Consider the following 13,283-nt stretch of genomic DNA (forward strand, 5'->3'; position numbering starts at 1 on the left):
TTGTCCATTGAGGGTAATTGTTTCCCCGAATTGCCATTGCAACTCCGAAACAAGACGGGGTTCAATCGGTCCAAGCGGATTGCGCCGTCTTGAGTGAAGTCGCCCGGCCAGACGATGGATCTCAGTTAACCGCAAGGTTTTGAAAACGCGGTCCGACAGCTTGACATAGCTCCGTCTTAGATGCCAGCGTAGCATGTCGTGCATCATGCCTTCCATGTTTTCCAGTGACATGCCAGCTCAAACAGGCACGCTCCAGTTCGCAGTTTCCATAACCATCCATGGATGTGTAGGTCCAGATCGGAGGCTCTGTTGTCTCCCTCCCGCTTTTGATAACTTCATGTGCCCCAGCTATGTCACCAGGACATGATCGTTATCCATGTTTGAAGGTGAAGTAGACTGGATGTTTCTGGTTCGTACTCATTGATTAGATGGTACAGAAACCAACTCGCAGCATCCTCCACAGTGAACCAGGCAACGGATGTCCGGGCTAACAAAAGGTTGGCTCATGACAGTTCGCAATGAGAATCGCCGGCTGTTATGAGGCGGGTCACTCGTCTTGTCTTTTGTGTGTAGTGTGAATCTGCCTCATCGTCAGCAGCGATGATTCCAACCTTCTTCATTTCACGACGATACGGTCTCCGGCCTGGGTAATGACCTGATGCTTTGTTCCAGCCTTGTCCATGACCAGCTCGAAATTCTCGCTATTCATAGCAGGCATAGGAGGCAGGATGAACTGAGGCCAGTCTCAGCATTGGTGTAATAGGCGACGAGAGAATCGGCGATCTGGTGGATGTCGCCTGTGGCACAGAGGCCCTCAGCATCGTCTAGGGTAAGACGGGGGCCAGTCACGCGTCACTCGAGTAATTCGACACGAAGATTCTCAGAATAGCTTCTCATTCACTTCTGATGATGCTGTCCATTGGTTTGGTGAGTGTCCAAATTCAAAGGTGTTTTGAGAGGTCCAGAAATGCGTCGAGCATGATCCTATATCGAAATGAGCAGAGGGTAATTGTCTGACCGCTGTCCCCTGAAAACGGCAACAGGTCTACGGACGCCTTGTGTTGGTTTGATTAGGTATCAGGTGCACGACGACAAACACCCAACCTTCGGATCCTATTTGAGTGTTTGAAAATGGCAATGCACTTTTGAATGGATGGCATGAACATACCAAGGTGCATACAGGTGCCATTCGGCTTCGATCTAGATGAGAGTAACTGACGCGGGTTGGTCACTTCATCCTCTGCTTCTGGCACTCTGAGATATTTGGCACGGATCTTGCCCCCTTAGCACTCCAAAGACCTTTAAGGGAGTGGGTCGATGCCACAAGGCGAACATGCCAGCTGGTCGTCATCGAATTGGTAGTAAGCCAAGCAGGGATATGATAGGGGCCAGCGGGAGCACAAGCTAGAGAGAAGAACGTGCGCTTGGCCTCCTGAGTCTGGTGGTATTCTTGTCTCCTTTTCTTTCTCGCCCTCCATTCTCTCATACCGTTGGTGATTTGTCGAACAAGACTCTTGATTCACCTCGTTCTCAAGATCACAAAGGGTTCTTGACGGCTCGTTCCTCTGTATCTCTCATCGCAGATCAGCTTCCATTTTTAGATTGTCAAACTCCTCAAACACATACCGTCGATTCAGAGTTTTGCTCGGGAATGGGCATTTTGCACCTCAGGTTTGTGCTGATGAAGAATTGGGGACAGTAGAAAGTGAGAGCAAAAACATTATGAAGTCGTACAGATGCATCAATGTATCGTGTCGGTGCACAATTTGGTCACTTCCGCCTTTCTTTCCTACATGTGACAAGTCGATGATGTGAATAAACTCATTTGCCAAAGGGCATCTCAACTTGCTCCAGTCTCAGATCTCCATGTCATCGCGTGGGCTCTCTTCGCCACTAGGGTATCTGACCGTATTGCCTCGAATCGTCCATAATGAGAAACAGTCCGCGTGAGCAGATAGAAAACTTCCTAGGAATTCATTAGCCCAGCCATTTCCCATTTCCAGTGCAAACCGGATCAACTCACAGGCATTTTGATGCCTAGCATCCAATCATCTTGATCAGGAAGTCTGGCGTCCCGGGATTCCTCTCCTTGGCTATGTCTTGCTCGAATTCAAGCTTTCAACATCTAGCTCACGGATTGTCATATTTTGTGAATGACGGGTTTTGTGGTGTTGGAAAGTCTCGGATCCCTGTTTGCTCTCGCCATGTCTTATCCATGTGACGATGTTTCCGTTTTGTTGACGAACAAAGAGAGAAACATGTCTTGTAAGAATTGAAAGAAGGGTGGAGGATGACGAACGATAAAATGAGACGAGGTAATAAGACAAGAATATAAATAAGAAGAGGTAGTATATATATAAGGGAAAGAGAAGAAAAGAAATCAAGAGAAGAAGCAAAGAGAAGAAGCAAAGAGAAGAAGCAAAGAGAAGAAGCAAAGAGAAGAAGTGAAGAAAGGAAATATATATAAGGAGGGAAAGAAGACAAATGAGGACTGGAGTTCCATGGCATACTTCAGTTACAATTCAAACTGGCAATCTCAAAACGTCTTATTGTCACTATTACTACAACAATTTCACTTTGACAACCTCAAGGTCTAACAGGTCATGCATGCAAGGCCAGCAAGACGATCAGAAACTTTATCACGATTATACAACACTAAGTCTATATAATACAAAACTTCATGAAGCCCAATGGTCATAGCTCTTACCCTTTTTCTTCATCTCATCTGAAGTATAAATGCAGATATTATGTTGTGGAGTAGCACACTGGTTGACTCTTGACCACGAAAGCGTTTATCTCGACACCCGATGAAAATAAGAATCAACCTTCCAGTCAAAGTTTCAGGCAGTTCCTCGTATTGTCACACATAAGGTATCAAATACAGGATATAGAACAGCTCATATAGCACTGGTGGGCTGTTATAGCTTAGTCACATCACGGTTGGCGCGGGCAGTGGGTCGTCCGCAACCGGTTTCGTCGAATATCCATGCAAGTCATGCAATAAGAATGTGCTCTGGTGAACAGGTTTCAACATTTGAAATAAAATGCATGCCCACAGGAGAAATCCGAGCTAAACGAAATATTAGGCCACCTACTGTTTAAGGTTAGGCTAGCAAAAACCTGCCCCCAACTCTCCGCGGAACAGAAAGCTCCGACTTTTGCGGGATCTGGTTTGGTCTTGACTTTTGCCAGTTTGGTGTACTTGACGTATTTTTATTTATTTTGTGTCTCAGTGATTTGCTCATCCATCCTAGTTCGGTACGTGATCCTTACCTGCATGAACTGATCGAACATTGACACAGCGGGAGTCCAGGCTCGTAATTAAAGCTGTGGGGTGGAATCTCCCCTACTCTTCCCGCTGAGTGGGTCGTTCGCCGAGCTTGACCGGAGACCGTAAAACGGCGGGAAGTCTATCAAAAAAAATTCTCCTGCAAGCAAGCAACTCAACCACACAGTTGTTCGTGTTCCTTGCGTGCTAGATCTGGATATGGCTTCTCACGACGCTGCTCCCGGCCCCGCCGACGTGCTCGTCGAGGGCGAGGGCGATCGCAATCAGGTCGAAGCCAAGGATGATGCCGCTTTGCTGGTAAGTGATGGCACTCGAGCGACTCGCAAATACAAAACAGTGGACTAATATGTGATCTCTAGCGGACCATGGGCTACAAGCCGGTATGTCATGTCAACTGGAAAATCAATGATCGGAAACTGATCTCAACGAACAGGTCCTTCATCGGACATACAACTTCTTCGAGAACTTCGCGACTACATTCGGTATGTGTTAGCGACCAGCTTCTTTACTTACAATGCTAATTTCTGTCTAGCCGCCCTCTACTTTGTCGGTGGTGTGCGCGTCACTTTCAGCACTGGTATTGCCGCCGGTGGAAACCTGGCCTACTGGACCAGTTACCTGGTCACCATGGTCTTCACGTTCATTACTGCCGCTGTCATTGCGGAAGTGTGTTCGGCTTCCCCGTCAGCGGGCTCGATCTACCTGTGGGCTGCTGAGGCTGGTGGTCCTCGCTTTGGTCGGCTTCTTGGTTTTATTGTTGCTTGGTGGAGTACGACTGCTTGGACGACTTTCTGTGCCAGTATGTTGCATATCCTCATGAGGCTCGCGGGGTGATGGCGATACTGATAGAAACATAGGCAATACCCAAGCTGCAACAAACTATATGCTTTCGGTATGCTTCTTCCTCTGTCACGCCGGGATCTGCTAACATTTTCGCAGGAAATCACTGTATTCAACCTGGACTTCCCGTCAGATGCCAGCGACGTCAAGTTCCGTGCCGTTCAATGGATCTGCACCGAAATCCTGCTCGCTCTGGCAGCCCTACTGAACTTCTTGCCTCCCAGGTACTTCAAGTACGTCTTCTGGTTCTCAGCCGGAGTCGTTATGCTCGACTTCTTCCTGAACCTGATTTGGCTGCCCATCGGCACTGCCCAAACATGGGGCTTCCGTACTGCTCATGAGGCCTTCATGACCACGTACAACGGTACCGGTGCCCCGGCTGGCTGGAACTGGTGTCTTTCCTACCTTGCCACCGCTGGTATTCTGATTGGATTCGATGCTTCTGGTCACGTTGCGGAGGAGACCAAGAATGCCTCTGTCACTGCTGCTCGTGGTATTTTCTGGAGTACCGTTGCCAGTGGATTTGGTGGCTTGGCTACTATCATTCTTTTCCTGTTCTGCGCGGTTTGTCTTGATCAATCTCTACTTCTCACTGTTTGATATGCTAACACGTTTCTATAGCCTGACACTGACACACTCATGAGCTTCGGCTCTCCCCAGCCATTCGTGCCTCTGTACGCCGTTGTCCTGGGCAAGGGTGGCCACATCTTCATGAACATCATTTGCGTGTTTGCCTTGTGGGTGGTAAGTCATTAACTCCCTTCGATGATGACAAGACATACCTAACCATCCCAGAACACCGCGATCGCCATTATCGCCGCTTCTCGTCTTGTCTTCGCCGTCGCCCGTGACGGTGTTCTCCCCTTCTCAAGCTGGGTCTCCCGCGTGAAGGGCGGTCAGCCACGGAACGCCGTCATCGTTGTCTGGGGTGTCGCTGCCCTGGTCACCTGCACCATTCTCCCCTCCAGCGTCGCCTTCACCTCGCTTGTCTCAGCGGCCGGAGTTCCCAGTGCAGCTGCCTACGGTCTCATCTGTCTTGGTCGACTGTTGTGCACTCCGAAGCGCTTCCCCAAGCCCCGTTGGAGTCTCGGTCGCTGGAGCAAGCCGTTCCAGTTCATCGGTGTCTTCTGGAACGGATGGGTTGTTGCCGTGCTGTTCTCACCGTACGTGTTTCCTGTCACTGGTGAGAACTTGAACTGTATGTATTTCTTCCCTCTCGTGGTCTGTTTATTTTGCTCACATTTCGGTAGATGCACCTATTATCATGGCTGGTGTCACTATCCTGGCTTTGATCTCTTACTTCATTATGCCTGAGAGTGCTTGGCTTCCTCGTACTCGCCTCACGCACTTTATTGATAGCAAGGGCGCTGTTGAGGAGACTGTGGAGGAAGTCAGCTCTATAGACCGTGGTGCGCCCAGCACTCGATGATGTAGTGCGGACTGTGGACTGTGGACTGTGAAACTGTTATGGACAGTACTGATCTGGACATATGCCTTTAAAATTTCACTATATCTGATAGCTTTTGGCTTATTCTATTCAGCATAATTATTTAACTTACTTATCTCAACTATTTGTTGTTGATTCCAAGGAATGATTTCTAATTCTCTTCACTTTTGACTTGATGTGATATCTCTACGTCAGTGACATGGTGGAGATGCTCTCGGTTCGTCGATCTTCCCCGCCCCCGCGAAGATGGGCGTTCAACTAAACAAGGGGTTGAACCTTCGACCAACTCTCATAGGTGCAGAAATAGGACAACGCAGTCCCTCGGGTTTCATTAGGGAACAAGTAGCCGCTTCCCCTCTTCCAACCTCCGAGATTCGGTGCTTGTCCAAGTTGCCCTTCCTTTCTTATTTCTTTCTCTTCTTCGTTTTGCTTTTGTTTTTGTTTCTGCTGCGTCTTTGATAGATCCGTCTTTGGTCTCAGTCTCAGTCTTCTGCCTCCTGTTTCATTCTCGCCCGATACCTCTCAGTCCGGCCTGGATGCAGTAGCCCCCCGGCTCATTTCCTGGGGCCCAATAAGCATTCCATACATGTGACAACGCCCCAGCGCAGCGTGCAACTTGCATGATCACTCACCATGGGTGCTCCAGCGTCCATGCGGTCAGCGCTGCCGTGTCTCGCTCGCGTGGGGAAACTGGTGTCGGTGACGCACTCGGGTAAGCTTCTCCAATCTCCAACTGAGCTCGCGTGCCGAGCCGTCGCGCATTTCCAGCTATTTTCTAACAGGATACTTACTTTTGGAATTAGCTTCGCAGATTCGACATGCTACCTTTCTCTCGTCTTTGCATGCTAAACGCGCCCCCGTCTCTCCGCCGCTGTGGCCGGGCGTCTCAAAGCGGACTGCGACTACCTCTACTCCAACTCCCTCGGAATCCGTGTCCACAAAGCCATACGCGGAATTGACTATCGGTGTCCCTCTTGAAATCTTCCCCGGTGAACGCCGTGTCGCGATCACACCACAGAATGTCGCCCTGCTTTTGAAGAAGGGCGTTTCTCGTGTCCTTATACAACGCGGTGCGGGTGAAAGTGCACAGCTGTTGGACGATGCCTACGAAAAGGCCGGCGCGACTCTGGTCGACCGCGATGCTATCTGGTCACAGAGTGATATTGTCTTGAAAGTCCGCAGCCCGCAGGCGGAGGGTCCATTCAATGAAATCCAAGCTCTCCGTCAAGGCTCCACGGTGATCTCGTTCCTGTATCCCCTACAGAACAAACCTCTCGTTGAAGCGCTCGCAGCTCGCGGTGTGACTGCTTTCGCGATGGATCGCATTCCTCGTATTTCCCGCGCCCAGGTCTTCGACGCGCTTAGTTCTATGGCTAACATTGCTGGTTACAAGGCTGTGCTGGAGGCTTCTAATCACTTCGGTCGGTTCTTGACTGGTCAGGTTACTGCAGCTGGAAAGATCCCTCCCAGCAAGGTCCTTGTTATTGGCGCTGGTGTGGCCGGTCTGAGTGCAATTGCTTCTGCCCGTCGCATGGGTGCTATCGTCCGTGGCTTTGATACCCGTCCCGCTGTCCGTGAACAAGTCCAGTCTCTAGGCGCTGAGTTCATTGAGGTTGATTTCCAGGAAGATGGTGCTGGTCAGGGTGGATACGCTAAGGAGATGTCTAAGGAATTCATCGATGCTGAAATGAAGCTGTTCATGGAGCAGGCGAAAGAAGTCGATATTATTATTACTACCGCTTTGATCCCTGGCAGACCTGCACCAAAGCTCATTACTAAGGAAATGGTTGCTGCTATGAAACCCGGTTCTGTCATTGTTGATCTTGCTGCGGAAGCTGGTGGCAATTGCGAGGCGACAGTTCCTGGTGAATTGAGCAAGTACAAGGATGTCACTATCATCGGCTACACGGATCTTCCTTCTCGTCTGCCGACTCAGTCTTCGACGCTCTACTCGAACAATATTACCAAGTACCTTCTCTCCATGGCTCCCCAGGAAAAATCGTTTGGTATTGACTTCAAGGACGAAGTCGTCCGTGGTTCTATCGTGACTCTCAACGGCGAAATCATTCCTCCTGCTGCTCCACCCGCTCCCCCTCCGGCCCCAAAACCTGATGCGCAAGCAGTAGCAGCTAAGAAGGCCGAAGAAGTTGCTTTGACGCCTTGGCAGCAGGCTACGCGGGATGTGACAATGGTGACTGGTGGAATGGGCACAGCCCTAGCCTTGGGAAAAGCCGCCGGTCCAGTCTTTATGAGCAACATGATGACCTTCGGACTCGCTGGTCTGGTCGGATACCGCGCTGTGTGGGGTGTAGCTCCTTCGCTTCACTCGCCACTGATGAGTGTGACAAACGCGATCTCGGGCATGGTGGGTATCGGTGGATTGTTTATTATGGGTGGTGGATATGTGCCCACTACCATTCCTGAGTATCTCGGTGCTGCGTCGGTGTTCTTGGCCTTTGTGAATGTCTCTGGTGGCTTTGTCATCACTAAGCGCATGCTTGACATGTTTAAGCGTCCCACTGACCCTGCCGAATACCCATGGCTGTATGCCGTCCCGGCTGTTGTGTTTGGTGGTGGTTTTATTGCTGCTGCAAGTACTGGAATGTCTGGTATTGTTCAAGCGGGTTACCTTGTCAGTACATTGTTGTGCATGGGCTCTATCTCTGGTCTGGCGTCTCAGCAAACTGCCCGACGAGGTAATATCTTTGGTATTCTGGGTGTCATCTCCGGTATCCTGGCTTCGTTGGGTGCAGTTGGTTTCTCGACTGAGACCCTGACGCAGTTCACTACTGTTGCCGGAACAGGTGCCATTATCGGAGGCTTGATCGGCCGCCGCATCACAGCAACTAGTCTTCCCCAGACTGTTGCTGCCCTCCACTCCGTTGTTGGATTGGCTGCTGTTCTGACCAGCGCTGGAAGTGTGTTGGCTGACATTGCCGACATCACAACCCTCCATCTGACCACAGCCTACCTGGGTGTTCTCATCGGTGGCGTCACATTCACCGGTTCGATCGTCGCCTTCTTGAAACTAGCCGGTCGTATGTCCTCCAAACCGACCATCCTACCTGGCCGACACGTCATCAACTCAACTCTCCTGGGAACCAACATGGCAACAATGGGCGCATTCATAACAATGGCACCGGGAAGCCCCGCAATCGCCGCCACATGCTTAGGAGCAAGTACCATCCTCAGTTTCCTAAAAGGATACACAACAACAGCAGCCATCGGCGGCGCCGATATGCCCGTCGTCATCACCGTCTTGAACGCCTACTCGGGCTTCGCTCTAGTTGCCGAAGGCTTAATGCTCAACAATCCACTCCTGACCAGCGTAGGATCCCTAATCGGCGTTAGCGGCTCCATCCTCTCATACATCATGTGCATCAACATGAACCGGTCCCTGACAAACGTCCTCTTCGGTGGTATCTCATCGCCAGCAGCACAGAACCAGAAAAAGATCGAAGGAGAAGTCACCCAGACCACCATCGACGATACAGTGGAAGCCCTATCCAGCGCTGAGAACGTCATCATTGTCGTCGGCTACGGAATGGCCGTCGCCAAGGCGCAGTATGCCCTTTCCGAGATCGTTCGTATCCTACGCGCCAAGGGTGTCAATGTGAGATTCGCTATTCATCCCGTTGCTGGTCGTATGCCGGGTCAATGTAATGTGCTCCTTGCCGAGGCATCAGTGCCATATGATAGTATGTGACCAGATCCCTCCCTTTTACGGAATGAATTGTTACTTACAGGTACAATCAGTCGTCCTCGAAATGGAAGAAATCAACGACGACTTCTCTGACACAGATGTCACCCTCGTTATTGGCGCTAATGATACTGTTAACCCCATCGCTATGGAGCCTGACTCGGCTATTTCCGGTATGCCTGTGCTTCACGCGTGGAAGAGTAAGGAGGTTATCGTTATGAAGCGTGGCATGTCTAGCGGTTATGGTGAGTGCTATCTATCTATCTCTATCCAGGGATATTGCGATATCATATTGTCCCTCTATCTATCGTGCATGGACTTGGCTAATAATTACTCTTCACAGCGGATGTACCAAATCCCATGTTCTTTATGCCTGGTACGCGCATGCTCTTCGGTGATGCTAAGACTTCTTGTGATGGTAAGTTCCAATCCGGTCTTTCATATTTGACGGTTAAGACATTCATGCTAATTTCCCTTTTCTTGTAGCCATCAAATCTGCCCTGGAGGCGCGAAAGTAGGCTTTCTCTAGGACTTATAGTCATCCACGTTGATCAATTTCTTCATCGATCTTTTGTTTCGAGTTATTAGTTATCGTATCTTTCGCGCTCATAGTTAGCTTTTGCATTGCATTGCTGATGGAATACTGCTTTTGTCACAGGCATGCACTTGCCTTGGTTGAATTGAGTTGTTATTCGTTATTCTCCAGCCCTAGTTCGACCACACATTACGGAGTAGACTGGACCCAGTTACCCTGAGCCCAAGTCCTCAACGTAACAATAACCAACATCCCAACCTTATTCTATCATCTCAGCAAAGACAAACTCAGGGGTAAGCTTTAAGTCTCCCAGGTACGTCACCGCTACTATAAAGTGGATATCCATTCACAGTTTTCATCCGCGGGGGTTGCGTCTCCGGGGGCTTGCAACGGCCTACATGGATATCAGAGCTCGGAGGTAAAGCTGCAACGGGCTAGTTCAGTGGCTTTTACGACCCTGTACTCCGTACAGTAGCTGTAAACCCGTTTTTCCGTTAATCTATATTCGCCGTTTTCAGTACATACTTTAAATCTCTGACACTTGGTCAAAGCTTGTACTTTTTATTTGTACTTTTTGTTTGTACCTTTTAGGTTCAGTGCATGTATGTCTCAAACGGCCGAACGGCTGGCAAGGATGTTTATTCATCGGATCCACTCAGAGACACTTTGACTCCGGTGAGTAGATAAAAAGTACAAGTTGGTGCAGAAAAGGGGATTGATATCTGAAACATCAAGATAATTGGTCTACTGTCTTAGTTGAGATCTACATGTAGGTAGTTTGACTAGCTAATTGCATGAGTATCTCTCTAATATCGCAAACAAACCATCATCAAGTTTTGCATGCCAGTAACTATATCACCGAATAAGCCGACGGCCAATTGTAAATCGAGGAAAAGCAGAATAGAAAAGACAAAAGGACACCCAATAAATAACTTGTCCTCCCTGGTAAAATCAAAGAAATCAAATCCCAAACGCCAATTTGAATAGATATAGACATTAGCCATTCCAAGATTCAACTCGAGATAGATTACTTCCAAGTTGGAAGTCCGAGATGATCAGAAAGAAGAAACAAGGTAAGCCGTCAAAAGAAAGCAGAAAACATATAAACGCCTAATATTAATCAAGACCCAAACGAGGAACGCCCAAGAAAAAGAAAAGCAAACAAACCGAGATACCCCTGTTCCACGCGAGAAGGTGAGATTACCGCCCATAAAAACATTATCGGATCAATATCAATATGTCAACAAAAAGAAAAGGCAAAAGATAAAACAAAAGACTGAACAAAAACAGTTAAGGTAGAAAAGGAAGAGAAGGAAATTAGGCCTTGTTATGCAACCTCTTCCCAAGCTTCAAACCCATAAACCCGCGCGCACTAGGAAGAACACTAGCATGTCTCGCATGTTTGCGCTGACTAGACTTGCGCACAACTTTCGCATTCGCATTCGAGTTCGAGTTCGAATCAACCATCGAACCCGAACCCATAAGGGGCTGCGTAGCAACAGAAATCTGCGAAGAAGAAGGCCCAACAGGATCAATTTCAGAGCGCAACGAACTCATAGAATGAACACTCGACGACGAATGCTTCCTCGTCATACGGCGCATCATCAGCGGAGAGCGGTGTGCGAGAATATTAGAGACGCTGTAGGATGACGATGACGAACCGTGTGTTCGTTTCGAGGAGATAGACTGTGGAGGAGAGTAGGGAGATGAGACCATTGACATTGAGCTGTTAACCCGCGAGAGGGGGTGGGTGGTTGGGTTTTGGTCGTCTGGGTAGGGGGAGGCTGGGCAGGAGGTGTAGGTTTGGATGGTGGTGCTGCTGTTGCTGCGGATTGAGGCTGGTCTGGCTGTTTCTGTTGGTCTGCGGGGGCGAATGTGAAGTGGTGGTGGCATTGTTCTGTCTGCGCCTGCGGTACGGGGGCGTGGAGTGTATTGGTATTCAGTTGTTTTGGTGTTTGTTGGGATAGTGCGTGGTGGTGCTGGAAAGTATGGGACTAGGGGGACTTCGGAGACGCGGTTGATTGTTGCGCTGGGGGCTATTCTTTCATCGGAGTCGTCTGGGGCTGGGACTGGGATTGGTGATTGCTTTAGTGATGCTGGCTTTGGAGTTGTCTCTCTGCGGGAGTGACGTTTGGAGATGTGCTCCGAGGAGCGTGGTGGTGCTAGCCTGTTTTCGGCTCTGGCGAGAGGAGGACGGCTGCGGCTGCTTTCGCGAGAGCGAGAATGGTTTGAGCGGGATCTTGAGCTTGGTCTTTTTCCCAGGGCGTTGATCAGGACCACTGTAGGCCGTGTCTGGGGTTCCATGAAAGTGACCTTCTTTGCAACTTGGATGTCTGCCTCCTCGACTGAGAATATCGAGGAAGGTGAAGTAGATCGAGATCTGACGGTTGGCTTGGGCTTCGGCGAAATGTATACCGATGGCTGCAAGAATATACTGGACGCCAGTTGGGGAGGAGAGTCTGGCAATGGTAGCTCAAACACCAACTGCTCCTCCGGGTCAAACACATAGGCGTCGTCGTCATCGAAGGCAGCGTTGCTCGTCCTCTTGATAGTATCCGTAGACACAGGCCGTGGCCGTTTGACTGCCGGTGGTGCCAGCAAATGTTCTTCACGGTCCGAATCAGGGTCCATGTGAGAGGCATCGTCGGCACTTAGGTCTGAATCGAAGATGACAGCTCGTTGGGATTTAATCGGAGAGCCCATCGGCGAGGAAAGTAGATCCTGGGCTCCGGTATCAGACTCGGACACAGCCTCTTCGTCCGATTCATATCGTTCTTGGAGACTATGCCGGCTCAAGCGGTGTAGATCCAGCGAGGTAGTAGACTCGTACATGATTCCAGCAGTCGACAGGACCGATGATAGTATAGAAGAAAAGAATAGTTGTCACCGGTATCAAGCTGTCAAACTGTGGATGGATCCAAAGAAGAAGAGAAAAATAGAGAATAGGAGATACCAGCCCTGAACTAAGAATGCCAGCAACGACAGGGTGAATGGAAACCAGTCCAAGGAGAGATCACAGCGCCCTGATATCCCACGGGAGTAAAGCTGCAAAGGAGATCCAAAAATCCACTCCTTCACACACGGGGAGAGGAAAGGCTCCTTTAAGGGGAGTGGGACCAGGGAGCTATGGACAGGGGATGCATACTAGATTAAAAAAAGCCGATGAAGAAAAGAAAGCAGGGAAAAGGCTTCGAGAGGGGCCATGCACGTGTGAGGATAAAGGCCAAGGTTCACTAACCCTGAAATCATGACCTGCATGGCTGAGCGCGTATAGGATGGGGTCTGAAGGCAGGGAAAGCAATGTGATTGGGAATATCACCCTTGCATGGAATAGGGCGGAGCCTGGGAAGCCCAGTTTCATCATGGGGATAACGCGTTGCGGTCAGCTTGAAACTCTATGGAAATAGAAAAATAATAATTAATTAGTATAGACAAAATCTGATATATCAAACCTGAGCTGTCGTTGGTCAGG

General features: G+C 49.5%; 4 protein-coding genes across 4 annotated transcripts; 2 read left to right on the plus strand and 2 right to left on the minus strand.

Annotated features, from left to right (window-relative positions):
• Window positions 1–616: 616 nt before the first annotated feature.
• On the minus strand, window positions 617–1,659 carry PENARI_c002G00756 (uncharacterized protein; the record flags this gene model as incomplete). Its single annotated transcript, XM_022627190.1, has 2 exons — window positions 617–733; window positions 1,627–1,659. The coding sequence occupies 2 exons, from the start codon at window positions 1,657–1,659 to the stop codon at window positions 617–619; spliced, it is 150 nt and encodes a 49-aa protein (XP_022492784.1).
• Window positions 1,660–3,487: 1,828 nt separating this feature from the next.
• Window positions 3,488–5,558, plus strand: PENARI_c002G04720 (putative amino acid permease; the record flags this gene model as incomplete). Its single annotated transcript, XM_022627462.1, has 9 exons — window positions 3,488–3,586; window positions 3,649–3,669; window positions 3,723–3,771; window positions 3,822–4,088; window positions 4,147–4,181; window positions 4,229–4,693; window positions 4,751–4,873; window positions 4,925–5,327; window positions 5,380–5,558. The coding sequence occupies 9 exons, from the start codon at window positions 3,488–3,490 to the stop codon at window positions 5,556–5,558; spliced, it is 1,641 nt and encodes a 546-aa protein (XP_022492468.1).
• Window positions 5,559–6,209: 651 nt separating this feature from the next.
• On the plus strand, window positions 6,210–9,794 carry PENARI_c002G00395 (putative nicotinamide nucleotide transhydrogenase; the record flags this gene model as incomplete). The annotated part of the gene is made up of 5 exons (XM_022627160.1): window positions 6,210–6,288; window positions 6,380–9,274; window positions 9,333–9,521; window positions 9,620–9,694; window positions 9,763–9,794. 5 exons carry the CDS (start codon window positions 6,210–6,212, stop codon window positions 9,792–9,794), a joined length of 3,270 nt encoding a protein of 1,089 aa, XP_022492487.1.
• A 1,334-nt stretch (window positions 9,795–11,128) lies between these two features.
• PENARI_c002G07748 (uncharacterized protein) lies at window positions 11,129–12,643 on the minus strand (the record flags this gene model as incomplete). The annotated part of the gene is made up of 1 exon (XM_022627673.1): window positions 11,129–12,643. One exon carries the CDS (start codon window positions 12,641–12,643, stop codon window positions 11,129–11,131), a length of 1,515 nt encoding a protein of 504 aa, XP_022492429.1.
• Between the last annotated feature and the right edge of the window lie 640 nt (window positions 12,644–13,283).

This window comes from Penicillium arizonense (assembly GCF_001773325.1).
Source record: "Penicillium arizonense strain CBS 141311 chromosome Unknown PENARI_contig002, whole genome shotgun sequence".
Taxonomy (NCBI): Eukaryota; Fungi; Ascomycota; class Eurotiomycetes; order Eurotiales; family Aspergillaceae; genus Penicillium; species Penicillium arizonense.